The sequence below is a fragment of the Tricharina praecox genome (assembly GCF_024521635.1).
Source record: "Tricharina praecox strain CBS 144465 chromosome Unknown BZA05scaffold_23, whole genome shotgun sequence".
NCBI classification, from domain to species: Eukaryota; Fungi; Ascomycota; class Pezizomycetes; order Pezizales; family Pyronemataceae; genus Tricharina; species Tricharina praecox.
In genome coordinates, this window is record NW_026250425.1 from 415,268 (window position 1) to 441,627 (window position 26,360).

The 26,360-nt window shown below is 54.1% G+C and overlaps 6 protein-coding genes across 6 annotated transcripts; 5 read left to right on the forward strand and 1 right to left on the reverse strand.

Moving 5' to 3' along the window:
• Positions 1-3,596: 3,596 nt before the first annotated feature.
• Positions 3,597-8,097, forward strand: BZA05DRAFT_377331 (ABC-2 type transporter-domain-containing protein; the record flags this gene model as incomplete). The annotated part of the gene is made up of 5 exons (XM_051481836.1): positions 3,597-4,119; positions 4,182-5,371; positions 5,435-5,610; positions 5,676-6,382; positions 6,440-8,097. The coding sequence occupies 5 exons, from the start codon at positions 3,597-3,599 to the stop codon at positions 8,095-8,097; spliced, it is 4,254 nt and encodes a 1,417-aa protein (XP_051336961.1).
• Positions 8,098-9,436: 1,339 nt separating this feature from the next.
• On the forward strand, positions 9,437-12,389 carry BZA05DRAFT_458254 (alternative oxidase; the record flags this gene model as incomplete). The annotated part of the gene is made up of 6 exons (XM_051487599.1): positions 9,437-9,476; positions 9,529-9,648; positions 9,784-9,801; positions 10,937-10,965; positions 11,032-11,426; positions 11,494-12,389. 6 exons carry the CDS (start codon positions 9,437-9,439, stop codon positions 11,927-11,929), a joined length of 1,038 nt encoding a protein of 345 aa, XP_051336962.1. The 3' UTR covers positions 11,930-12,389.
• Positions 12,307-12,694, reverse strand: BZA05DRAFT_420934 (acylphosphatase; the record flags this gene model as incomplete). Its single annotated transcript, XM_051485672.1, has 2 exons — positions 12,307-12,609; positions 12,680-12,694. The coding sequence occupies 2 exons, from the start codon at positions 12,692-12,694 to the stop codon at positions 12,307-12,309; spliced, it is 318 nt and encodes a 105-aa protein (XP_051336963.1).
• Positions 12,695-14,465: 1,771 nt separating this feature from the next.
• On the forward strand, positions 14,466-16,384 carry BZA05DRAFT_406523 (uncharacterized protein). The gene is made up of 2 exons (XM_051484519.1): positions 14,466-15,272; positions 15,468-16,384. Exons 1-2 carry the CDS (start codon positions 14,747-14,749, stop codon positions 15,956-15,958), a joined length of 1,017 nt encoding a protein of 338 aa, XP_051336964.1. The 5' UTR covers positions 14,466-14,746; the 3' UTR covers positions 15,959-16,384.
• Positions 16,385-18,452: 2,068 nt separating this feature from the next.
• Positions 18,453-21,752, forward strand: BZA05DRAFT_135421 (uncharacterized protein). Its single transcript, XM_051478842.1, has 3 exons — positions 18,453-18,467; positions 18,531-19,648; positions 19,707-21,752. Exons 2-3 carry the CDS (start codon positions 18,701-18,703, stop codon positions 21,417-21,419), a joined length of 2,661 nt encoding a protein of 886 aa, XP_051336965.1. The 5' UTR covers positions 18,453-18,467; positions 18,531-18,700; the 3' UTR covers positions 21,420-21,752.
• Positions 21,753-23,343: 1,591 nt separating this feature from the next.
• Positions 23,344-25,545, forward strand: BZA05DRAFT_406529 (cytochrome P450 52A11). The gene is made up of 8 exons (XM_051484520.1): positions 23,344-23,551; positions 23,612-23,797; positions 23,864-23,879; positions 23,946-24,498; positions 24,555-24,741; positions 24,792-24,862; positions 24,922-25,136; positions 25,214-25,545. Exons 1-8 carry the CDS (start codon positions 23,410-23,412, stop codon positions 25,335-25,337), a joined length of 1,494 nt encoding a protein of 497 aa, XP_051336966.1. The 5' UTR covers positions 23,344-23,409; the 3' UTR covers positions 25,338-25,545.
• Positions 25,546-26,360: the final 815 nt, after the last annotated feature.

Consider the following 26,360-nt stretch of genomic DNA (forward strand, 5'->3'; position numbering starts at 1 on the left):
GAGTTTGAGAGCTCACGGGACCAAATGATGCTTCCGAGTGAGTCGTTCAGAGCACAGCGGGCATATATGTCGCAATGGAAACCGGATTACCTACCTCTGTATTCTTTTATTGGAAATTCGCACACTCGTGCCCGAAAGGCTAAAGGCTCGGTGGTTTTTCCAAAGCCCGTGCGCTGCATTGCGTTGCGATGCAGATCCGGAAGCGCCGACGCTCGGCTCGCATTTTTTTCTCTGGGGCGGGGTTCTAGCTTGTGCTGCTGCCGCTGCTGCTACTGCTGCCGGCGGCGGAAAACTCGGGCTGCGCATAATAAAGCATAATAAATATGATATTGATATTGATAACTGCCGGATGGATTTTCAGGGGAATCGCTGTACAGCGCAGAGGATCTTGGAAATAACTGGAAATACGTATGTGCCAACCACCGTCCACTGGATTTTTTGATTTGAAATGCTGGTAGTGGTGGTGGTGCTGGTGGTGGGCCATGATTGTCACCATTAAACCAATCAACACACGATCCGCATAACCTCTGGAGCCTGGAGGGCATTCGGGGGATGAAGATAGCGGTATCTATTCATCTCTTTGAACTCTTTAAACTCTCCCAGACCAAGCTTTGTATGTTTCGGCGGAAAGCCTGCGATCTCGGTTCACCGGCCAGCAGAACGATTTGATTGATTGCCAATTCGCACAGCATGGAACCGTAAGGTTATGGTCGGTAGAGGTATCAATACACTGACAAAGAAATTCCACCATCAAACCCCAGAACGGCAGAATGGTTTGTCCGGTAGGTTGGTTGAAATATTCAACACAACCGTGTTAACTATCGGGCACGGTTCTCGATATCGACTTTTAACTTTTATCTACAATTGCTCCTGCCTCCGCTCTGTATGGCTCCAGGATATAGTACTTGCCAATCTAGATTCGTCACTCGTGGATTTTGCACAGGCCAGTTTTAACCATCGGCGAGTTGTCCGTGAGTGACACTGCCGGGAACCGACATTTTTAACCATATAACTGCCAGTTACATCATAGCCAGCTGCTCTTAGGCGTCCGGGCGGGGCGCAATGCACGCCGTGTCTCACGGCCGTTGCTTTTGCTTTTCTTTTCTTTCGCTGCGGGTGTTTGTTTGGTGGTTGGTTGGTGGGTCTGGCTACTCTATCGCCATGGGGTTTGTATTATCTCCGGGCCGATCCCGATATCGACCTGCTGCGGGAGAAGTACCGGTATGATATGTGTGAGGTGCGTACGCACTCTAGGCTAGGTAGACTACGGTAAGAGAGAGGGAGGGAAGCAATATCGTTGGCCAACTCGGTTTCAATTTCAGAATCAGCCTTCGAACAGGACTGGCTCCCGTGGGAGCATGGGAGCAAGGGGGGAATGCCGGTGGGCATGTATGTTCTTAAGTACTTAGGGCCCGTTTGGATGGCCTCAGTTTTAACGAAAACTGTCAGTTTTTCGAGAAACCGAGGAAACAAAACTGAGACCCCGTTTGGATGGCACAAAAACTTAAAAAAATAAAACCGAAACTGTGCGGCTCCAACGACGAAACTGGTACTGACCTCGAGAGGCCATTTCTTTGCCGCCACTCAGTATCGCATTTTAACTTCAACCATGAGAAAAAAGCGGGGCCACAATGTGTCCACTATTGAAGTTCTGGTGAAGCCTATCATTCAGACTTATGGCTGAGTAATCTGAGAACTGTCAAACGCTCTGTTCACCTCACGGTTCTCCGGAAACTGAAACTGGACAGTATTCGGTGTCCCGGCGGGGAACTGAATTTCGCTCTAAAACTGGAACTGAAAACTGAGGCCATCCAAGCGGGCCCTTACTCACCTATGTCATCATACGGCGGTTCGTGTTCGTGTTCGTCAGAGGGAGGAGGATGGCACCATCAGGGAATCCATATTCATCAGAGCAGGCAGAGAACGACATTATTAATCGACACGGTGCTCACGCCGGTTCGTGCTGTGACTGTCCCCCTGGATGACGATCGATACGAGCTCGTCTGCTTGCTTGCTGAAAGATCAACCACTGGCCAGGGTGTGGTGCGGTGCGGTGCGGTGCGTTTCCACGTTATGTAGGTATTGTACTTATGTTTGCACATACCTATGGCCATCGCAATGGGGGATGGATTCGATGGAAGAGTAATCCCCTCCATTATCAAGAGCATTACAAATCCACCCGCTTCCCTTCGACTCACTTCGAGTCACATCACTTCGGCTAACTAACTTGACTCCACTCGCGAGTCGCGAGAGAGGGAGGGACTCGGGAGAGCCCGACCGACCGAACTGATTGCTTAAAAATTGCTTAATTGATTGCTTGCTTGCGCGGGCAGGTTGTGCTCGCTGCCTAGTCCCGGATAGGTGAAAGAAGCCGGCAACGCACTACGGTAAGGATGCACACGCACACGCACGGCCAAGTAAGCTTATCTTCCCGCAGGAAGCCAGCATCAACGGAATGTTAGGCGAGGAGAAGGAATGGATGGATGGATATGGCTTACGGAGCAAAAACACACCCCCCCGGACCTCTCCTCCCAACTGCTGCAAGGTGCGGCCGGCCGGGTACCTATCACAGTTACTCGGGTTAGTGGCTTCACAGCACACGTACGTACGTAACTGGGCGGTCTACCATATGTACATACTGCAAGGACAAGGCAAAAACCAACCCCCCACTGATTACGGCCTTCTGATAGTTACTTTACTCACTCACTCACATACATGCTGCCTGCCAGCCAGCCTGTCCATCCGTCCGGCGAACATTCGAGGGCCTTTTTCATACCTGCTAACTGGCTTGCGTCAGAAGCGTGCGAGTTCAATTTCCAATCGAGACGATTGACCGACGGTGACAGGGAGATGATCCGGGAGCTGCAGCTTCTGCAGCTGCCGGAGCCATGCTGGGGCGGAGATATCGTTGTTTCCGAGTGCACTGCGGGCCTGCGGCATTAGCCCGTGGATAACTATACGAGGCCATCATGATGTGGGTATCTATCTAGGGCCAAAACCTACTTTCATCGTCTCCCTCCCATGCAGGGGGTGGGGGGTGGGATGGTTATGTAGCTAGTGCTTGCTTGCTTGCGGGCGTGGGGGAGGGGCGAGCCGGCCGGCCGTGTGTGTATATGTATAGGCGGTCCTCGGGTTCCTTCCGGTCTTTGCTTTGCTGTGAACTGTCTGCATCATCGATATAGTTACTGCCTTTGGACGCCGCACGCCGCACGCTGCTCAGAGTCGCGACACTCTATACTCTATTCACCTACCGTCTCGACAGCAGCAGCAGCAGCAATGGCGACCCACGGGACGAGCGTCGGTGCTAAGGCCACTGAGGTCAACACCACGGCGGCCTCGTCCATCTCTGCCTCCACGTCGTCTACTGAGTGTGCCTTGAAGCCGATAAGCAGTGAGAAGGATGGAGAGCCGGCGGAGAGGGATGGACGCTGGGGAGAGGCCTTCACCGACCCCGTGAATGTCGGCGAGGCGCTGCACGAATACGAGGAGTACGTTTGATTGATCGATCCCATTCTCGAGTCGGGACGTGTGCTGATGATGTGCGCAGCCTCCGACGAGAGCTCAGCCGAGTCCCCACGACAGGCCGACGGCCATCCATGAGTGGCCGGCACGGATCGGTCTTCAGCCCCAAGAAGCCCTCGCCGGACGAAGAAGAGGGCGAGGCCTCCGCCGACACCACGCTGATCGACCTCGAGGAGTATCTCCAGAACCGATCCCGCGAGCGCGGCAAAGAGGCGGGAATAATACCCAAGAAGATTGGCGTTTCCTTCCGCGACCTGACGATCTCAGGGTACGCCGGCGCGGGCTGGGTGCTGGTCGAGACGTTCCCGCAGAAGCTGCTCTCGCTGTTTGGGTGGGATATCGTCAAGTATGCGCAGAGGTTGCTGGCTCCGGCGCCACAGGAAAAGCCCATCATTCAGGGCTTCAGTGGTGTCGTCAAGCCCGGGGAGATGTTGCTGGTTCTGGGGAAACCTGGGTCCGGTGCTTCGACTTTCTTGAGGGCGTTGACGAATCAGCTCAGAGCTTATACTAAGATCGATGGCGACATTAACTACGCCGGCCTGCCTTTTGAGTTGGCTCTGGGACAGTTTAGAGGAGAAATTCTCTACAATGACGAAGGTGAGTCGCTACGTGTATTCGACGCGAGTCTTGAACGACTGACTGACATGTTTTTCTGGTAGAGGATACACATCTGCCAACCTTATCGGTGGAGCAGACCCTTCGATTTGCGCTGAGGGCAAAAACACCACATACGAGGCTTCCAGGAACCTCTCGTAAGGAATTCGTCTCGGAGATGCTGAACCTCTTCGCCACCATGTTCAAGATGAAGCACGTCCTCAACACCATGGTAGGCAACCAGTTCATGCGGGGAGTCAGTGGCGGTGAGCGGAAGCGAGTATCGATCATGGAAGCCTTGGCCTCGCGGTCGACCATCAATGCCTGGGATAACAGCACGAGAGGACTCGACAGCTCCACTGCCGTCGACTACATCCGCTCTCTGCGGATCCTGACCAGCATCCAACAGTCAACCACCATCGTAACCTTGTACCAAGCCGGAGAGCAGATCTACAAGGAGTTCGACAAGGTGTGTCTCATCCACGAAGGCCGTCAGATATTCTTTGGTAAAGCCTCGGAGGCTCGTCGCTATTTTGAGGATTTGGGATTCGCCGCCACTGCCCGCATCACCACGAGCGATTTCCTCACCACCATCACCGACGCAAAGACTCGGCGTATCCGCCCGGGTATGGAGGGCAGAGTACCGCTCACAGCCGAGGCCCTCGAAACAGCATTCAAGAGCAGCAAATTCTGGCCCGAGTTGCAGGCCGAACTGGAGGCATACGATCGGGAACGGCAGGAGACCTCGGCGGCAGACACGCGAGACTTCAGACAAGCCGTGGTGGCTGAAAAATCGCGGCGTGCGCCCAAGGGATCGCCCTACACCGTCTCGTTCCCCATGCAGGTATGGTATCTGACCAAGCGGGAGCTTCAGCTGCAACGACAAGATGTCATTGCGCTGCGAAGTAAACTGATCAATGTCGTCATCCTCGGCCTGTTGAACGGCAGTCTTTTCTACAACATCAAGCGGACATCGGAAGGTGCATTCTTCATCGGCGGTGTGCTCTTCTTCAATATCATCATTGTTTCCTGGATGCAGATCTCGGAGACTATCTTCATGGTCATGGGAAGAAACATCATGGCGAAACAGAAAGCCTTTGCGTTTTACCGACCGGCCGCTTTGATACTCGCCCGGACGCTCGCCGATCTGCCCTTGTTGGCTGTTCAGACTGTGATCTTCACTCTCATCCTTTACTGGATGGCTAATCTTGTCGCCGATGTTGGCAAATTCTTTACCAATCTGTTGTTTGTCTTTGTGAGTTTCTTTTACCTGGCTGCATTCTATCTTTGCTGGGATGATGGCTGACGAAGGAAACAGACTACCGTGATCTGTGTTACCGCGTTCTATCGCGTGGTTGGTGCGTTCAGTAGGGACATCAACATCTCCATTCGACTTGCATTCATCGGACTCAATGTCATCGCCCTGTTCGCGGGTTACATGCAGCCGTATCAGGCCATGAAGTCTTGGGTGTACAAATGGATCTACTGGGCCAAGTAAGTGCTTGCTCCACAACCAAATGCTATAAACATCGGAAAGCTGACTGGCATGTGTCGAATAGCCCATTGATGTACAGCATGGAAGCCGTGATGGTAAACCAATTCCATGGGATGGAGCTCGAATGTTCACCATCCCACATCATCCCGGGAATCCCCGGAATATCTACGGCGAACCAAGCCTGCAATCTGGCCGGAGCGAGACCTGGCTCCCTGACAATCTCCGGAACGGACTACATCAAGACCTTCGGCTACGACCCATCGCACCTGTGGCGCAACTTCGGCGTCCTTATCGCCTTCACCGTTCTCTACATCATCGTGGCCATGCTCGGAGTCGAATACATGGATTTCGGTGCTGGCGGAGGGTCTATCAAGATCCTTACGAAGCCACCGCCTGTCGCAGCCGAGGAACCTCCCACTGTCGAAGAGAAGCAGGAGTCGTCGGCACTGGCAAACGACACCGAGAAATCGATGGATATCACACGCCGAGTCACCACCGTCAAAGCTAAGGGTTCGTTCTTCACGTGGAGAAATGTCGATTACTCTGTTGGAGATGTACAGCTCCTGCACGGTGTCAACGGCTACTGCAAGCCTGGCCGTCTGACTGCGCTCATGGGCCCTAGCGGCGCGGGAAAGACTACGCTGCTGGATAATCTGGGCATGCGGAAACGTGTTGGTGTCATCTCCGGAGAGCTGAGGATGGATGGAAGGGAACTGGCGCCGGACTTTGGGAGGAGTACAGCATTTGTGGAGCAGCAGGATGTTCATGATGGTATGTACATGGCTGTCAGATGTTTTCGGTCTGATCCGAGCTAACGTTTATTCACAGAGATGTCGACCGTAAGAGAAGCAATGAGGTTCAGTGCCCTCCTACGGCAACCGGCGAGCGTTTCGAAAGAAGACAAGTACAAATTCGTGGAAGAGATCATCAAGCTCCTCGAGCTCGAATCACTCGCCGATGCGATCATTGGGTCGCCGGGGTTCGGACTCTCGGTCGAGGAAAGGAAGCGGGTCACTATTGGAGTAGAACTAGCATCTGCGCCTTCCGAGCTGTTATTCCTGGATGAGCCAACATCTGGGCTGGATGCCAACGGTGCACTCTCCATCGTCCGGTTCCTCAGGAAACTGGCAGATGAGTCCGGTATCGCAATCTTGGTGACGATCCACCAGCCGAGTGCTGTATTGTTCCAGGAGTTCGACGACTTGCTGCTTCTGGCGCGCGGCGGAAAGGAGGTCTATTTCGGACCGATCGGAGACGCTGGCCAGACCGTAATCGACTATTTTGAACGCAACGGAGCAGCCGCCGCACCCGCAGACGCGAACCCCGCGGAATACATACTGGATACAATCAGGGTTCCAGCCGGGCCTCAGGGCTGGACGGAGACCTGGGATTCCTCGCCGCAGAACAGCGCGCTGTTGGAGGAGATCAAGACCATCATCACCACCAGAAAGAACATTCCCCTATCTCGCGAGCTGAGAACCCAGGAGTACGCCATGCCGCTGTCGACCCAGATAGTGGCCTTGACGGAACGAGTCTGGCTGCACTACTGGCGCGACGCATCCTACGGCTACTCCAAGTGTTTCTCGGGCCTCTCGATGGCCCTCGTGGCCGGTGTGCTCTTCCTGCAGTCCGGCAATAGCGTCATCGAGATGCAATCGCGCACCTTCGCGGTGTTCCTCGTGCTGATCCTGTCGCCCATGATCCTGACGGCGGTGCAGCCCAAGTTCCTGCAGCTCCGCACGCTCTACGAGACGCGCGAGCGAAACAGCAAGATCTACTCCGCGCCCGCCTGGATCACGGCGATGGCACTAGTCGAGATCCCCTACGCCATCCTGAGCTCCGTGTTCTTCTTCCTGCCGTGGTACTACATGATCGGCCTGCCCAACAACGCGTCGATCGCGGGGTACGTATTCCTCTTCATCATGCTATTCAACATCTGGATTCCACACATCGCCATGTGGATCGCGGCGGTCTGTCCGGACCTGACCATCGTCAACGTCGTGAACCCGTTCATCTTCATCGTCAACAACGGCTTCACGGGGATCCTGGTCACATACTACGCCCTGCCAACATTCTACCGTTCCTGGCTCTACTGGGCAAACCCCCTCACCTGGCTGACCCGCGGCCTGCTCGCAAGCATCATGCACGAGCTGCCGGTGCGCTGCTCCGCCGCGGAGCTCGTGCGCTTCACGCTCCCCGCTAACACCACGTGCGGCGCGTTCGCGGGCGAATGGCTACAACAGGCCTCGGGATATATCGTCGATATCGACGCGGCTGATGAGTGCCAATACTGCATCTTTGAAAACGGTGATGAGTACTTGAAAACTATCAACGTCCAGTTCGAAAACAGATGGAGGGACCTCGGAGTCTTTTGTGTGTTTTTGGTCACGAATTTGGTACTCGTGTACACGCTGTACTGGGCGTTTAGGGAGTATAGGTGGAGCAGGCTCTGGGCGAGGGTTAGGGGGCGGGAGGTGAAGAATTGAGGTGGGGGAGGGATGAGGGAGCTAGGGAGGGTGGGACGTGGGGACGGGGAGCGGGGGATGGGGTTTTGGATCGGATTTTTGTAGTTACATATGCATACGTAGACTTCCTGGGGTTCTTTAGATATGGGATATGGGATAGATAATGGGGGTGTTCAATGGTTAATGAAGGTGAATAGATGGGGTTTGGAACAATAAAGGCTGAGTGCGAATGCCTATCCGAGCAACGAGAACAATACGAGTGTTCGAGCTGGTCCACAGCAGAGGCAGTCATATTGTCCCTCCAAATGTTTGTAAACACATGTTCTTCCGCGCCCATTGTCACCCGCGACTGTGAGTCCTGCCGAGTGCAGCCTTATGATCCCACCCTCGCAGCGCCGGACGAAAACAGGCTCGGGAGTCGGCTCGGGTACTACCTACTACTACCTATTACCGTATACCCAGGTAGTACACACCGACGCGGCCGTGCACGCTCTCATGTGCACTGCACTACATATATTACGGTAGGTAGTACGGCAGGTATTACATACGCCGAGGGATCTGCTCGGTAGTAACTGGGTAGTAACTGGGTAGGTGGTCGAGATAAGGATAAGGTTATCGATGGGAACCCGACGCCACTATGTAACTGCCGCCGGTCGGTAGTACTTTGCCCCCTGTGGGGCTGCTGGAGTGGGGCTGCTGGAGCTGCTGGAGTGGAAGCGTTCGCATGTGATGGTGGTGACGATGGTGGCCGGTGTGCGGACGGTGTCTGGCCGGTAATCGAAGCTGTGGGTGTTCCATGTGGGACCGTGGGTGTCGACTCTCGAGGCCCGAGGGTGGACTCTGGAGTTGAAAGTCCTATCTATACCGGTAGTATCTGTATCCCACGAGTCACGAGAACGTCAGGAATACCGGTATGACCGCCCAGCGGCGGCGGGCTGGATCTCTCCCTCCCCCCTCCCCTACCCAAGGTACCTATACCTCGGGTGTACGGTGGTCCCTTCACCAGGTCTCACGAGTCACCAGATTGCCGAAAGTATGCATACTACATACGGTACCCAGAGATCTTGGGGCGAGGGTCCTTCTCCTCACCCTGAAAACATATCATGACTCACATGTGCGAGCTCGAAATTTTAGTCCTTCACTACATGGTATCTACACCAAGCCCTAGCTCCCGGCCAGCTCCTGACCAGTTCCCGGGCAGTTCCCGCGCCAGGTCCCGCGCCAGGTCCCGCACGTTAGGTTCCGAACGCCAACTCCCGAATGCTAGTCCACATGTCAACTTTCAAGACTCAAGCTCCAGGGATACTATTTGTAGATAGTCTGGCCGTAACGGTTTTGCCGTGTGTACTCTACTCTACAAATGCTGCGAACGTCGACGACTCGACGTCCTACATGCTTCGGTAAGTACATACTTTAAGTATGTGTCGATAACGTTAAACCGCCCTAGTCCAGTACTGACTGGCACTGGCAAAGGTATTTCGGGGAGCAGCAAGCGCACACCCGACGGCTACGGAGCCGGAGCAGCTGCGAATACGACTGCGACTGCGACTGGGACTGCCGTATCAGTTGCTAGTAATTACTACTACGGGTAACGTCAGGGTCGTCGACACTCGAGCCTCGAAAGAACCCGAAAGGCGCAGGGAAGATACCTGTCCGGTGTCCACGCGAAAACTGAAATATGTAGAGCAGGTACCTGACTGCTCCGAGCCTCTGACTGGTCACTATGTAGATCCTGAGGATCCCGTGACCCGGTGATGGTGATCAACCTAGCCACCCGACAGTCCCGACAGTCCCGACCACTCGGACCCCTCGGACCCCTCGATGAGTCACACACACACCCACCCAGTTGCCTACATACACGCGCACGCGCCACGCCGCCACACGGCCAAAAATCGGAACGGCCCCTCTCGTAACTCGTAACTCGTTACATCATTTCCCTTTCCCTCCCCCCTAAAAAAAACGCTCGTAAAAAAAAAAGTAAAAAAACAGAATCGGAGTAATCATTTCCCCGGGTGACGGGTCGAGGCGCGCCTAAATCCAAACGTTCCGAGTCCGGGTCCGTCCTGCCAGCCAACCAACCACCACCGCGACGGCAAGGCGAGGCTGATGGGGGCTGATGGGGCTTGGGGGCGCCCGGTTCGTCCCGGTGCCTGATGCTGGCCGCTGGCCGCTGACTGGCCAAACAGGGAGCTGGCATCCGGCGGATTAGAAAAGCTTCACATCATAGCTAGAGTATTCTACCTACCGTAGAGTGGGCCCCTACCTATTCCTATACCTCCCGATTACTATGCCAGAGTCGGACACGGCGGGACGGAGCTCTGTCGTCCTGTCCGTCCTGGATGGCTGTGTGTTTTACCTACGTACTCAGGACTGGCAGTTCTGGGACTGAGGCTTCATTCGGCCGGTTGGAAATTTTTGGGGCTTGTCTGGTTTTGTTTTGTCTTGTCTTGTCTGGTCTTGTCTGGTCTTGTCTTGCGAGTCAAAAATCATTTTGTATAAAAGATGACCACTGGTCCGCCCTAGCTGTGTACTACATATTGTTCGGACCTCAGGTTGAATCATCACCATCAACAGTATAAACACACAACAACAAGCACTTGACACAACACCACTCGATATCCTCCACAACCCACGATGCTAGTATCCCCCAGGACGACCAGAGCCGTTTGCTCACGGCTCGCCACGACCCATTTCCGGCCGGCGTGCTCGGTGCTGCTGCGGCATCCACCGGCCTACGGCCACACTTCGACCTTCACCACCACGGCGGTGACCCACCTCCCGCGCTCCCAAGCCCAGCCCGAGCTCAAGCTCAAGCTCGAGTCCGAGTACACGATCACCGAGCCGACGTGGCCGCACCCAGTGTACACGTTCGAAGAGATGGAGCAGATCGTGAGTCGCTACCCATTCCCGCTCCGCTTCTCCCGGTTGGTTGGCTGCTAACACATGTGTGTGTAGAAAATCGCCCACCGCAAGTGCTCAAGCTGGTCCGACTACGTTGCGCTGACGGCCGTGCACGTAGCCCGGTGGGGCTTCGACCTAGCGACGGGGTACAAGCACGACGCGGCGGTAGCACTCGGGAAGAAGGACCCCGCTGCAGCGGTGCAGAAGTACGCCATGAACGAGTCCAAGTGGCTGACGCGGGTGATCTTCCTCGAGTCCATCGCGGGCGTCCCCGGTATGGTCGGCGGAATGGTGCGACATCTCCACTCGTTGAGGCTCCTCAAGAGAGATAATGGCTGGATCGCGACGCTGCTCGAGGAGAGCCAGAATGAGCGCATGCATTTGCTCACGTTCCTCAAGTTCCGCGAGCCGGGGATCTTCATGCGCACCATGCTGCTGGGCGCTCAGGGGTGAGTCACCTACCTCCTACCTCCTGTCTGCTGTCATGTGATCGATAGACTAACACCCCCCCGCCAGAGTCTTCTTCAACTTCTTCTTCCTCGCATACCTGATCTCGCCGCGCACGTGCCACCGCTTCGTCGGCTACCTCGAGGAGGAAGCGGTGATCACCTACACGCGGATCATCGCGGACCTCGACGCCGGCAAGCTCCCGAGCTGGGAGGGCATGGAGGCGCCGCAGATCGCGAAGGACTACTTCAAGCTCCCGCCGGGCAACGATAGCGTCAAGGATCTGCTCCTGGTAGTCCGCGCCGACGAGGCAAAGCACCGCGAGGTAAACCACACCCTGGCCAACCTGGAGCAGAAGATGGATCCGAACCCGTACGCTGCCGTGTGGCCAGCCGGAGTCCCAACGCCCAGCAAGGGATACCAGTGGATCAAGGGCACTGGCTGGGAGCGTGAGGAGCTGGCGAAGTTGGCGGCGGAGAAGCCGGCCGCAGTCGTCAAAGTTTAATTCTCCTTTTCCTTTTCGTTTTGGGTATGATAGAAGCGGCGGCGTTTTGGTTGGGAATTTCTTTGTCTTTTTCCTTGTCTGCGAAGACGGCGATAAATACCTAGTGGGCGTCAATATTGTCTTGTCTTTCTCTGGTTTCCTAACATCTCTCCTATATCCATTTTGTTGTTTGTCTTTGTCTTTGTCTGCGCGATTCCTAGGATAGAATCATAGAAAGGGCTTTGAGCCTGAAGAATTTCATTTTTTCTCTTCCGTATTCTGCGCCTAATCCCCGCGGTAATCATCGTATAAAACCCCATCTGGGGCAAAGTATCCCGTCTCGCCATCGCTTAGTACCCCCGCAACAGCCCACCTCTTACCCTCACCCACCCTTACCCTCACACATCGCTCGGCACCGGCGGCTCCTCATAACTCTTGACCTTCCTAAACCCCTCCTCGCCGTTCTTGACTGCGACCTCTTTTCTGTCAAGCCTGACGACGTGGGCGCCCGGCGGTCCCTTATCGACGGCCTTCAGGAACGCCTCGACGTCGCTCTCGGCGCCCTGGACTTCGCCCTGCACCGCCGTGCCCGACGGAAGGTTGTGCACCCACCCCGTCAGCGAGAGGTCTGTCGCTGTCTGCACCGTGTGCGCCCGGAAGAATACGCCTTGTACGCGCCCGCCGTGGGCAGTGAAGAAGATCTGGGCAGTATTAGTAGAGTGAATGGGGGGGGTGGGGTTGAAGAGGGGGGGGGTGGGGAGTGGTACATACGCGTTTAATTGACATCGTGGGTTGCGGGTGTGACGAAGTGAAGTAGGTTGGTGGTGGTGGGAGACGTGAGCTCGAGGCGGGGTGGGAGCTGGGATGGGAGCTGGCAGGGGAGGGGGGGTCGCGGCTTGGCGCTTCATTGGCGCGCACTCGGTGATGATCCAAGCAACAAACTTGGTCCTGTGGACGGCAGGATGTCATCTTGGATATCACTCGCGCGGCGGCGGCGGTGGCATCTTCGTCTACCGGGGCAGCACTGTACGGTGCTCTACATACGGGTTTGATTGACGTGCAATTGAACTCGATCGCAACTCAAACCCACAATACGCTAGAGGAGTGACTGTCGATGCCGATGCCGATGCAGGCACACTAGAGTGGAAAAGTTGCGCCGAAAGTTGCACCGCTCGAACCTACTACCTACATGGCCGGCACTTGTAAATTTGTTGCACCGAACCAAGTTGGCCCAATCTAGACCGATGCAGAAAGATTAGCAACGAGTGATATCAAAAGCATTCGGCGAGTGGACTCTTCCGCAGAGCAACTGTGTAAGTTAATAAAAACAGGCTCTCTACCGGTGTGTATCTAACGGCGTACATTCACGCTTCCATCCTCCCGAAGCTTTTCTAAACATTTGGTGGTGTAGGTAGTAGTAGAGTCCGCCACCGGTATAGAAGTATCCGCTGGTGGCCCGCCTGCAACCTGAGTGCCTGTTTGTGACTCGAGTCCCGGCCCCATAAGCTCTGTATCAGCGCTGTTGCTCCTTTCTCTAGTGTTGGAACCGAAGATGTTGGAAGCACAGTGGGTCAGAGGCGGCGACGGTGACTGCTATGGTACCTAGCAACTGTGACTGGTGGCAACTGTGACTGGTGGCAACCGTAACTGGTAGCAACCGTGACAGCTACCAGCACAGCTGCAACCAGACTGATTGAGACAGTGAGCAGTGTGGTTGTGTAGGCGCACTGCCGCCTCCTAACCGGCATACTTTGCAGCGTAACAAATTTACACACGCCCCGGACATGTGGGGGGTAGGCTATTTCCAGTGGTCGTGTTCGGCAGAGACGGGCGGGGACAGGCCGTGATTTTTATCGGTATTCGCCGACCCGAAGAATATCGGGCCGTAGCACTGGGACGTAGCAGTGGCGATGAAGATGCCAGTTCAGTTCGGGGTAAATACCGAGTTCATTCGCCGCACAGGGCCACAGTCTGGAGCGGTGCGCCTCGGGGGGTTTTTTGTTTTGTTTCCGTTTTGTCAGTCGCAACATTCATTGCGTGGAAAGCCCTTCCGAGCCGCCTTCATCGTGGCGCGAAAACGAGTGATATTTCCTACTACCTACGTGGTATCGAGGTCCGTGAAATGCTTTTTCTTTCCTTCTTTCCGTGAGCGTGTGAATATGGTGAGCGCATCTGCACACTCAGGAATTCCGATCTATCATCTATGTTTTCTCCCAGAGGATCTGCATAGTGGGTGGTTGTCCATTTCCTCTCCCACCCCCAACTCGTTACGATACTAGATACACTACGTAAATATACCCCGCGCTGACAATTGGTGGTCTCTGTGTACGGTATTCCACCGTAACGCACTCTACACGATGGCCAACCATAAACTCGTGGCTGAGCCCACAGCCCACAGCCTACAGATGTGCTTCTAGCATCCGACCAATTGGCTAGTTAGGCGCCGCAGATCGCATTGCGCAGGTCGTAGCCTGCAAACGCCAACCCGAGAGGTGGGACATCGAGCTACTGCTGTAATATGTTCGATCCTATTCTTCTACATATATACTCGTATTATATTTTACATACGAGATGCACATGCGGGCGGGCTGTAGGAGGGTACACTCGGAAAACAACTCGCACACAGATTCTGTACATATCTGACGTGGCGTGGCGGCGGGTCATCACCATGTCTCAAGTGCGCATTGTTGGGGAGCTGGAGTTATTAAGTAGGTGGAGTAATAGATAACCCGCATTCGCATATCCTGTCCGTCTCCTACATACATACGGATGATAGAGTCCTCATCCAGCACTTTCTCTCGGGCAGCTCCTAAACGACAGCAGAAATAACCGGTAAAGATGGTGTATACCACGCAGGCAACCTTCTCGGGCGTCTCCCTGGACGCGGCGGGCCTCGTCGCCCTAGCCGACCTTTCCAGCATCGCGACCCGAACCGCCATCGTCGGCTCGGCCTCCGCTCTCGACTCGCTATTTCTCGCTCCGGGAATCCACCGACAGCAGTTTACCGCCGAAGTGATCAACAACGGCGAGCAGCCGGCGACAGCCGCACTCACCACCGAATATGTCTTTCGCATCGAGAACCAGGCCACCGTGAGCTTCCTGCAGCGGGTCGGCGTGACGGGACACCTCGTCAACCTCAAGGTGGAGCGGGATAAGACGCATAGGCTTTTCGATCGTTATTGCTTCAAGGGCGGGGTGTGGAGCTCGATCCTGTACCTGCTCGGGCCCGTCTTGACGGTGGTGTCGCTGGCGGTTCTGGGGGCGTTGGGTGATTGGTGGGGGTTGGGATCGGTTTCGGCGCTGGTCATTGCACGACTAATCAATGTCGTTGTGATGCGGAGGAGGAGTAAACTCGGATGGAAAGGTAGTCTGTCGCCCTTTGTTTCCTCGCGCTCGAGTCCGAGTTGTGCTTGTGGGTGTCAGTGAAGCTTCCACCCTCAAAGTGTCGTTCTCATGGATACATGAATCGGCCATGGGCAGGAGCTGAAGGCTGAAGCTCGGGGGTGGAGATGAGTCTTCTGTTTTTCTCGGTATGCTGACCTAATAATCGAATGCAAAGGGTTGGAAGAGCCAGGCGAAATCGGTGATCTTCTAGTGCTTGTCAGTCAAGACCGATGGATCCGCATGCAGGGCCTGGTGAACGACCTCAAGACCGTCACGGCCGGCTCCTGGCTTCGAAACACGACATCGATGGAGGGCTTCGCGGTAGCACTCGCCACGCTGATCGTCTACGCCACGGCGGCCCTCGCCGGCAACGCCACTCGAATCGGAAGCTTGATACTCCTAGGACTGTTGTTATGTTCGGCCGCGTTACTGGGTCTGAGCAACGAGGTTGCAACACATATGCACATGCATGGATGTCGGATCTCGATCGTTGGGGAAAAGAAGGCGTATGAAAGGAGGTTGGATATGGCGTTGGAGCTCATACACGAAACCGGGAGGGAGGATTGGGCTATCGGGCTGGGGATGATCAATACACGGGCCGGGAGCGCGGCCCGCAGGGGTGAAAAGGTCGGGGAAAAGGTGGAAGTCAGAGCCTGTGTACTTTAGAGTGTCTGCTTGCTGTTGGATAGCCGTGACTCGGATTTGGACGGTTGGGATGGTAGTGGTGTTGGTAGCGGCGGCGTCGGTGACAGTCTGGACTGTTTTTTCTTTCTCGATTTTCGGTATCCATTTTCTTTCTGGGTTGGAGTTGAATGGTTGTTTGGATTTTGGACGAGGTATGGAGTTTGGAGGTGTAATTTCCAGGTACATAGAAGCAGAAATGGTACTGAGCGAGAGGAAGACCTGTCGGCGGGAGGAAACAAATGTGGTTAGTAGTGGGCATCAACGTTGGAGGGAATCAACTTTGGCGGGCATAGCGGGGTCTTCTTCTTCTTCTTTCTTGATCATCATCTTCTTCTTGCTCGATCATCATCTACAGAATAGACGATCAACCCCTATCACCTCTTTCTTTTTGGGCCTTATGTGTTCTCCTTCTTGCTCGATCATCATCTACAGAATAGACGATCAACCACAATCTCAGAATCTCCTCTTTTTCCTTGGACCTCATGTGATCTCCTTCCTACTCGATCATCATCTACAGCATAGACGATCAACCACAATCTCATCTTTCTCCTTAGACCTTGCGTGTTCTCCTTCTCTCGGCCGGCCGCTTGCCCGGCTGGAGAGCCATTGACAAGGAGCCCTCGCAAAATCACAACGTTCGGTCCATGATTAAATCCATTTTTCAACTCCGGCCTCAGTCTCGGTCTCATACCCGCTCAAGAACACGGCCGCAAGTATCCATCCATCCTAGGCCACGAGTATCCATCCATCCTAGATCCACCCGCAAAGAATTTGCGATGGCTGGTACATACGGCTGACTGGTGGATGGGGCTGACCTCTGGATCTTGCGTCCTGCGCCACGGCGGGGAGTCCGACATGTGCATGTGTTTTGCTTGTTCTGACATAGGTAAGTAAGAAGTATCTTGATTCTACATACACCAGTCGACAGTGGGGATACGTGGTGGGGGATTATCCTTTCCGTTTGTCCTGCATTCCGCCTCGGATTTCGGTGATAGGCCACTGCTTACCCAAATACATGGTGCTTAGTTCCATAACCCATTCTGCCCAACTGTCATCGAGCGACCCGATGTGGCTTCTTTTCCCCGCCAGAGAAAGAGAGAGAGGTCTTCAGTTTATTTCGCATGCAGCCTACCTATCTAGACTATAGCAAACCGTCGTACTCCTTTCCTGCCCACTCTGGCCGGCCGGGGGTTGAGATCCCGTTACAATCCAGCACGATGTGGCGCCGCTGTCTTTTCCCCGCCATCTGCGTCTAAGACACTGCACCTACAGCGAGTGATGTTGCATGAGTGTCCACCTCCGCCTCATTCGCTGTGGCTGTGGCTGTATTTGGGAAGTATCTCTGGAAAGAAAACCCGCTCATAATGTATTTCGGGTGGCAAATAACATCGGGTATGTAGGGCATCTCAGTACCGGTTGTCTCGATGTGCTTCTACGAAGGGTATGCGAATGTGTGCGCACCCTCGACGTGTCCAGCCTATCGATGAGTACTCTACGCAGCTCGGCCCGCATATGCATCCCCATTCGGTGGCTGGCAGCAAACAACAAAAATAAAAACAAAGTCATCACGATTCACCCAGCCTCCCACCCCTCGGGATCTCTTTGTTAGGGATATCTGCGTCAAGATATAGGTAAGTACTTAAAGTACTTACATAATTGATGTGATGTCCGCAGGGTCCGGCACAGGAACCAGCCCCATCGGGAGGGGGGGGCGCGGTGGAATGTTCTTTTCGCGGGCCGGGCAGGGCGGTAAAAGAGGGCCATTCAATTGGCCGTGTCGACACGGAGAAGAGGATATCGCGCCACGACGAACTCCACCACTCTACTGATGAATGGACCGATAGACGACGGAAGGTATCTTTAGGCAAGACACCACGGGCGATGTCAATGCAGCCTGCAGTCGTTCATCTCTACATTCGAGGCGAGGCAGACAGGTTGACTCGTCCAACACCACGTACCTACTCTTCGGCCATGCAAATCTGCCCCCTCCTTCACCACTCGCTGAGGTTTTTGTCTGATGTACATAGTACGTCTCAGAAATTCGACATGCTCATTGACACCTCATCCAACGATGCTTTGCCAGCTGTCCGTTGCGGCCTGTCAGGACGCAGAATGCGGTTAGTTGGGTCAGCTCGTCTCATCCATGCGCAAAGAGACAGCGGCCAGGCAGCGACTCCATCAATGTTTCTGGTCCGAGCCCGCAATGCGGTAGCACAGATAAGTGCGCACTCCTGACGATAGTCTACGTTGGCGATGCAGGTTGGGGCTGTCGGCGTGTGCATGGCTGGTAAGTGTTCAATCGACCAGTAACTTGTAAGTATGTACTAACCTTCTCCTCAAAGATCGTCTTAGTATAAGAAAACCTCAGTGGAGCAAGTTCTTACGATTCTTTCCTCACAGGATATTCAAATCCAAGCTCCTCCCCGTCTGTTCGCTACTCGGCTCCTGGCTCACTGTATCGGATATATGGGCCCGCTCAGCTATTACTATAGTCGGCATACCCTTCTCCAGAGTCTTCCCGAGACCGATAGACACTGACCAATGGTCCCAACAGACAAACGGATATACGTACGAGTCAACGGCATCCAGCATACCAACGACCACCTAGGCAGATAGAATCCGGGAATACGCCTTCTGCCCGAACCCTTGCGCAGCACTACCCTCCCTCCTTCCTTCCCTACTCGAATCACTGCTCCGCCGAGTCTCGGACACCCGTTCGACACCATGCGTCATACAGAGTGTGAGGCCACTCAGCACTTCCGGTCGTATCTCGGCCATGAAATCATGTGGATAGTCACCACCGCTGCCTTGGCAGTCCTTACCATCCGGCGGTATGTGCTTGCCGGTCATCGAAACGGAAACACCAGGTCTGAGGGAGAGACTGCCCCGAGCATGCCGGTGGTGGAGAACGAACCGGTGACAAATGACGACGAAGAGAAGAAGGAGGAGGCGTTTGAGAAGTTCCTGAAACGGCACATCTGCTTGCCGGATTACGAAGAGATCGTCAGGAGGGTCTTGAGAGAAAATGAAGCCCAGAAGAGGGAGGACGCTCGGAAGAAGTCTCAGATGCTTCTGCTCCAGCAGGAGAAACGCTCGGAAGAAATCGAGGAGAGAAAGAAGAAGCTGGTGAAAGTAGAGACGATCAGAGCAACCTCCACGAAAGTCTCGAGCGGGTTCGAGGAAGAGAAGGAGGCCCAAGAGAATTTTGAGATAGAGATGGCCAAAAAAAGGAATATGCATAATGTGGTCGAGGTGTGGAGTAGAAGAACCTTGGCTACGAAAGAGGTGGGGGGAGAGGAGAGGGAGAGGCTTTTGAAGAATATCGTGGCCGACAAGTGGAAACTGAAACTCGCCGAGAAAAAGAAGATTGAGGAGAACAACAAGATGCTGATCGAGAAACAAAAGGCCGCCGAGGAAGAGAAGGTAAACAAGAGAAGGGTACACGTCCAGGTGGCGGCCAATAAGTGGATGATCAAAACGGCGGAACGCAAGCAGGCGGAGGACAAGATAGATGTTGAAATCGCGTCAAGGGCCGCCGAGGAACAGAGAACGAGGGAAAGGGTGGTAGTAGAGCTGGATGTAGCCGAAGAGAGGAATAAGAGAAGACAACGTGAATGGGTTGAGGAAGAGCGAAAAAAGGAGTGGGCGAGAATTGCGAGTCAGGGTAGAGAGGTTTGTCGATCCTCTCAATTGCGTCCTTTCTGGTGATCAATTGTTAACCTTTGTGCAGGACAAGTCCGGGGATACCAAACGCACTCAGCCACAGTCTGATGGAAAACAAACGGTCCTTACGGTCGAGCAAGCAATGGAGCCTTGCAAGCAGCTTGGAGAAGGGCAACTCCTATCGAAGCTCAACATCGCGCTACATACTCAACACAGCGTCAACACGATCGAGGGTCTTACGGAAGCCCTTCGTTATTGCATTTCCCACGATTACGACTTCGGTACAGCATATGCCCTACTCCGGAATGGTTGGGAACGGCTCGGCGATGCGCATAGCAGCTTGACGGATAGACTCGCGGTCGAAGAGATCGATAACCGGAGACGAAAAGGGGACAGGGACATGCTGAAAAGCGATGAAGACGGCCACCTTGCCATCATCGACCCAGTCACGGTTAAACCGAGAAGGATCTGGGATCTTTTGGCGCATCGGGTGGTTCCATACGACTCGGTTGACGCTTTTAAGACCAAGAAGCCATGGGCCATATCACATAGCTGGGTGGCCGACATAGAGACGGTGATGACGTCGGTCAACGGATTCGAGTGGCCGGTACCCCTACCCAAGGACGTAACTCTCGAAGCCGTTCGAGACGAACTGTTGGATGCCGGCGCCGAGTACTGCTGGCTCGACATTCTTTGCCTGAGACAGGTATCCGATTCCAAATCATTCGAGCATCTACGGAGTTTGGAATGGGAGATCGACGTGCCGACCATTGGAAACGCGTACTTGGGAAACGGCAAGGTGGTTCGATATTACAACGGTCTCGGGAGGCCGTTTGAAACTTCTGGATGGGGCGACGTTCACCACTGGTCAAACCGCGCATGGACTCTCCAAGAGTTCAAAAGCGAGTCTATTGTCGGAGGGGTGGCTAATCCGGCGGGACTTCCTACACGCAAGATCGCCGATGGCCGATTCAGTGGCCAGTCGATGAAACAATACGAAGCCCATTGGGACAGCATCTCGAAGCTCTTGGAGTACCGGACGCCCACTACTCCCCACAGCGGTCTCAATGAAAACCCAAATCGGGCAATCAGAACCACCTGTTGTGGTTTTTTCGGGCTGCTCAAGGAAATGCGGGAACGCTATGCTAGCAACGAGGTCGACAAAGTTGCTGGGATCGGCTTCCTCATGTTGCCCGCGTCGCTGCCAGCATTCTCAGAGCGCACCACGCCCGAAGAAGCATGGACTCGCTGTGTTCATCACATGAGTTCAGCGATGAGGGACGAGCTTCTGTTCCGGTTCCCCGCTCCCGGAGATGGAGGTCACTCGTGGTTTCCATCGTGGAAGCAGATTCAGGACAAAAGGTACGTGCTGCCCGAAGACCGCCCGGGAAGCTTGGACGATATTAGTGATCGGCGCTCGGGCTTGACAAACCATGTGCGTCGTTCCGCCACCAGTTACACGTATTTCGGACATCTCATCGAGAAAGGCCATCTCGTGGCGCAGCCGACCGGCGATAGGATCGATGGTCCGAGACGGTGGGCCGTGACGGTGGAGCACGGTGGACGGAAATTGAAATTTTTCGTTTCTGCGAGACACCATGTTGAAATTCCTGATGGCGAATACTCGCTGGTGGGCCGGGTCGGTTCCAAAGACTTCATCGTGTGTCGGTATGATGAGACCGCAACTGTCCCCGGGCTGCAGAAGGTTTCTGTCGTATCGATGGATAGCGACAAGGTTGACCAGTCAATCTTGTTGAACAAGCCGTGCAGATTCGTGTAGTGAACGATACGGGAATTCCTTTCTATTTGCATGTGTTTTCTTTTCTCACCTTTGTCACGACGATCTTGAGAGGTGGAGTCACTTTATGTATGGACGTTCTATTTGGGTTCCTTCTGGTTGTTAAGCGTGCTTACATAAGTTGTGCTTTTCCTTTTCTGTTTGAGCTAGATCGAATGCAATATAGAGTACATAGAGTTCCGCAACCGACGTCCCAGCTCCTCGATGCTCGAGCTGGTTAGAGATGGGATGATATGGGCTGCAGACAGGATTAGGAAGCGTGCATGTACATATACCGCCATAGTCTAGATACAGTGCTGCACGTATGAATCAAGAAATAACAAGCCAGATCGCACTGGACATCTGGGCCCGGGAATATTTCCACTCCGGCCGCCCGGCGCCATCTCGTCTCAGTGCATGCAAACATGCCAACACGGCTAAAAAACTGTCCGTCCTCCACCACCATACTCGGTAGTAGGTATATGCTTTCCCCGCGTTTCGGCACCACATGTGAGTTCTTGATGATCACTGGTAGGTTTCCGCGGGATCCGGGGGTGCCGCAGGTATGTAACGTCTGTGCGCTGCGTGAAGAATCCAGGATGAAGCCCGAGCTCTATGTATATACTACCTACCGTACTACCTGCCAGGTAGGTAGTATACTCCACCGGTAACTGTACCATACCTACCATGCCTTACCAATACCAATACTGAAACCGTAGCACATACATACCTCCCACTCCCGGAGTACAAACCTAGCACTTATTCTGGGAACTTCCCACCGGAGGTTATTTAGAAGTTGGAACGCTCATGTTCTTGCGCTTCTTCGTGGCGGGAATGGATGCACTGCTTTTGGGAACTTGGGAAGTTGGGATAGCGGTGTCAGACGTTTATTTGGGCTGTATGTGCGTAACTACTACCTAGGAGGTGGGTAATCTATCTGGAGTTCCGTGGCCAGGGGGGTGGGTTGTAGAGTATGTATGTTCACACCTGATGTTGATATGCAGGATTGATCATTGGTTGGAACTTGGCGTGCTCGCTGGAATGGTGGGATTGCTCTGTGAAGTCCGTGTACTCCACGACACTCTACGATATACGATACTCTGCTATGCACTGCACTGCACCGCTCTGCTCTGCTGGTACACAAGCGAGCACAAACAACTTCGAATTCGTATCTCCAGACTCCCGTGCCGTCAACTGCTGGTGGTTTGTGGGTTGCGGGTCAATGGTGGGATACTGGTGCCGGTAGATAAATCTCAGAAATCCCAGAATCCCAGACCACATGTCTACCCCTCCCTCCCTCCCTCCCTCCCTCCCTTCCTCGGTTTGGTCGATGAAGGACAACCAACTAGCCTCCCCGACGTCTCAGTTACAAGAGTGCAGAAGTGCAGGAGTGCAGAAGCCAGGTGCCAGGTGCCAGGCCGGTGGGGTGGTGTGACGGAGATGCGCGCGCTGGCTGGCGCATGCTGTGTAGAGTACTCCACATATATACTCACTCTGGTTAGCACCATTATACCATGTCATACAACAGTACCCCGGATCGCGTGCTAGCCGAGTTGCGGTTACAGTTAGCTACTACTACTATATAGACGCCACCGGTATTCCCGGATCCGAATGCTGCGGCCACGAATCGACAGAGTGTAACAAATACTTACCTGGTAGTAGGTGGAGTAACTATGGATGGGGACGAAACGTAACCCACTAACTATGATGGACGGCTGTTAATCTATGTACTCGGATTTATGGCGGCAACGGGAATCACTAGTTACCTACCGATAGTGTGACAATCCTGAATCCTGGCCGTCGGTAGTAACGGTGCATGTAGCGCTGGTGATGGGGGCTCGAGGGGTAGTGGGGAGGGGGGAGGGGGGAGGGGGGGAGCTCGTATATATATAAGGGCATTTCGCACCACCGAGAAAGCTCACCGGGCCCTGTCGTGAAAAATATATATATACGGTATATACTTACATAAGTACGGATATCTGTCGATATCGATATGCTGCTCTCTACTCTTCCAGGGCTGGCGTTGGCCCTCACCCTCGCCGGGATCCTGACCTTTGCGTATGCGCGCATCGTCGAGAGCAGGAAGATCATGAAGCTTGGGAAGCGCGGGAAGAGTGTTAACGGTTCATGGTTCGGTATGGCACTCCGCCCCCACCCTCGCGTTGGCTAGAGTAAATGCTGATTCCTCTGGATAGGTATCTCCGAGACGTTGGAGTCGTTTAGGTATGCGAAGAAAAATATGAATAGAGAGTTTTGGGAGATGAGGTTCAGGCAGCTGGGATCGCATACGCTGGAGACGCAGATACTGTGGAAGAGGGTCATCTTGACGGCAGATCCCGAGAATATCAAGGCCGTGCTCGCAACGCATTTTCACGATTTTGGTGGGTATTGCTGAGCTTTTTTTCTCTTCCTCTCTCTTGTGAAGCTCCGCTGATGATGGCTTGCAGGCAAGGGAGAGAGCTTGTGAGTGTCCACTGGCCGCCCACTGATACGATTCGCGGGGGTTAACGGCAGCATGTGACTTCCCAGCCACTCGCAGTGGCAAGATTTCCTAGGCGACAGTATCTTCACCACGGACGGCAAGGAATGGTCTGCGTCACGACACCTGATCCGTCCGCAATTCGTGCGGGACCGGGTGTCGGATCTGCACATATTCGAGCGGCACATCCAGCGGATGATGTCGGTGATCCCTCGCGACGGGTCGACGATCAACATCGCGGACCTGCTGTACAAAGTAACTCTCGACTCGGCCACCGACTTCCTGCTCGGCGAGAGTGTAAACTCCATCGAACACGGGAGCCACGCCTTCGCCCTGGCGTTTCAGCAGATCCAGGAGCACATGAATAACGTCTCCCGTGCGGGACCGCTAAGACACTTCTTGAAGACTAAGCAGTTCAAGGAGAATCTGAAGATTTTGAATAATTTCGTTGAACCGTTCGTAGAGAAGACGCTGCATATGAGGCCGGAGGAGCTTAAGGGAAAGAGCGAGAGTGACTATAATTTCCTCCATGCTCTCGCGGAATTTACGCGGGATCCCAAGATGCTCAGGGACCAGCTGGTCGCTGTGTTGTTGGCTGCGAGGGTATATTCCAATCCATTTCAATATTATGTGGTTGTGGTGGTTGATATCCGGAGCAGGATACTACGGCCGGGACTTTGGCCTGGGCGCTATACGAACTCGCCAAACGCCCAGAGTGCGTGGAGCGCCTTAGAAGGGAGATCCTCGATACTGTCGGACCGGCCGGACCACCCACCTACTCGGATCTGAAGGGAATGAAGTATCTCCAACACGTCATCAACGAGACATTGAGATTGTATCCTGCCGGTGGGTACTCCCGCAACAAATTACGACAAAAGAGATACTGATCCTTGTAGTCCCGTTCAATGTCAGAGTCTCACTTACAGATACAACTCTTCCCACGGGTGGTGGACCGGACGGACTTGAAGTACGACTCTGTTCCCAGCCGCTTCCTATTTCATCGATGCTGATGATGTTCGCCTCCAGCCCATAGGTGTAGTCGCCGGAACGCCAATCGCATACTCCGCCCTAGTCATGCAACGCCGTACGGACATCTTCGGCCCGGACGTCGCCGAGTTCAAGCCCGAGCGCTGGGATTCATGGTCGCCAAAGGCGTGGCGCTACATCCCGTTCAACGGTGGCCCGAGGATCTGTATCGGCCAGCAGTTCGCATTGACGGAGATGGGATACATCCTCTGCCGGTATGTTGCGTTTCAATGAATGGTTGCGAGCGAGCAAGCGAGCGATCAAGTTGACTGACCCGACCGTTTTTGGCTAGACTCTTTCAGAGATTCGAGAAGGTGGAGGATAGAAGCACCCAGAAGCAGTTTGAGCGGTGCGAGGTGACCATCAGTCCCGGAGCGGGAGTCAAGGTTGCGTTCACTCCTGCCGTGAACTTTTGAGGGCTTAAGGTGGCAGACGGATCTGTGGGATTGTTTTTTCGAATGTGTATCCCTTAATTTGGTTGCATATGATGATGACATGATGTATTTATGCTCGGGATGAAGATTCTCCCCTCTACCTACGCGTGTACTCTACGTCCAGAGTTCTTTGAGCACCGGTCACCGACCGTCTGGTGTTGCGGTGACCTGCTCGTCTCGTCAAAGGAGCGCCATCTCGAGTCAGATATTCATGAGATCTCACTCGTCACCACTTGAAACCCCATAAACCGATGAGGGCTACACGTGATCAAGCAATTAGATAAGTGGGCTCTGATGACTCCTCACGCCGTGATCAACCGTGAATGCTGCCCCTCTGCTCGAGCCCTAGAAGTTCGTGCCTTCCGTGCTGAATCTATGCATGTAATTTTCTCCAGTCGGCTAGTGCGTTTGTCAGCAGTTTAAATGGGAGCTTGATCGCCTCGTCGTATCTTGTGTTTGTATCGATTGTATCTTGTGTTTGTGTTTGTTGTCTCCTATATCAACTTGAATAGCCTCACGCTCACAGACGCCGTTGAACGTGGAAAGTCTTGGCTTTCACTAGTGCGGCTGACTGACATCTTGAACTTGGTTTAGCAACCTTCCTCCTCCTCCTCTTCGCTACTTACGTCGTACCTATTCCACCTTCCCTACCACTTCTTCTCTTTCTACTGCGGCAACCAACCAACTCCCGTAACTACTCCGACACCACAACACCTTCTCTGCTGCAGCGTCCGACCGACCAACCACATAACCTCTCTTCCATCCCTCCTCCTCCTCCTCCTCCTCCTCCTCCTCCTCCTCCTCCTCCTCCTCCCCTCTAACCACACGACACCCACCATTCTATTACCACAACCGACAACCACGCACCGACTCTGACAAACACGCAACACATTTCTACTTCCCCGCCAGTTTTTCTTAACAGCAGCAGACAGTGTCGCGTCGCTTCAAAGAGCCGCACCTGCCTGCTTGCTTTTTTGCCTCCCGAACAACCACTTCATCCGGCTG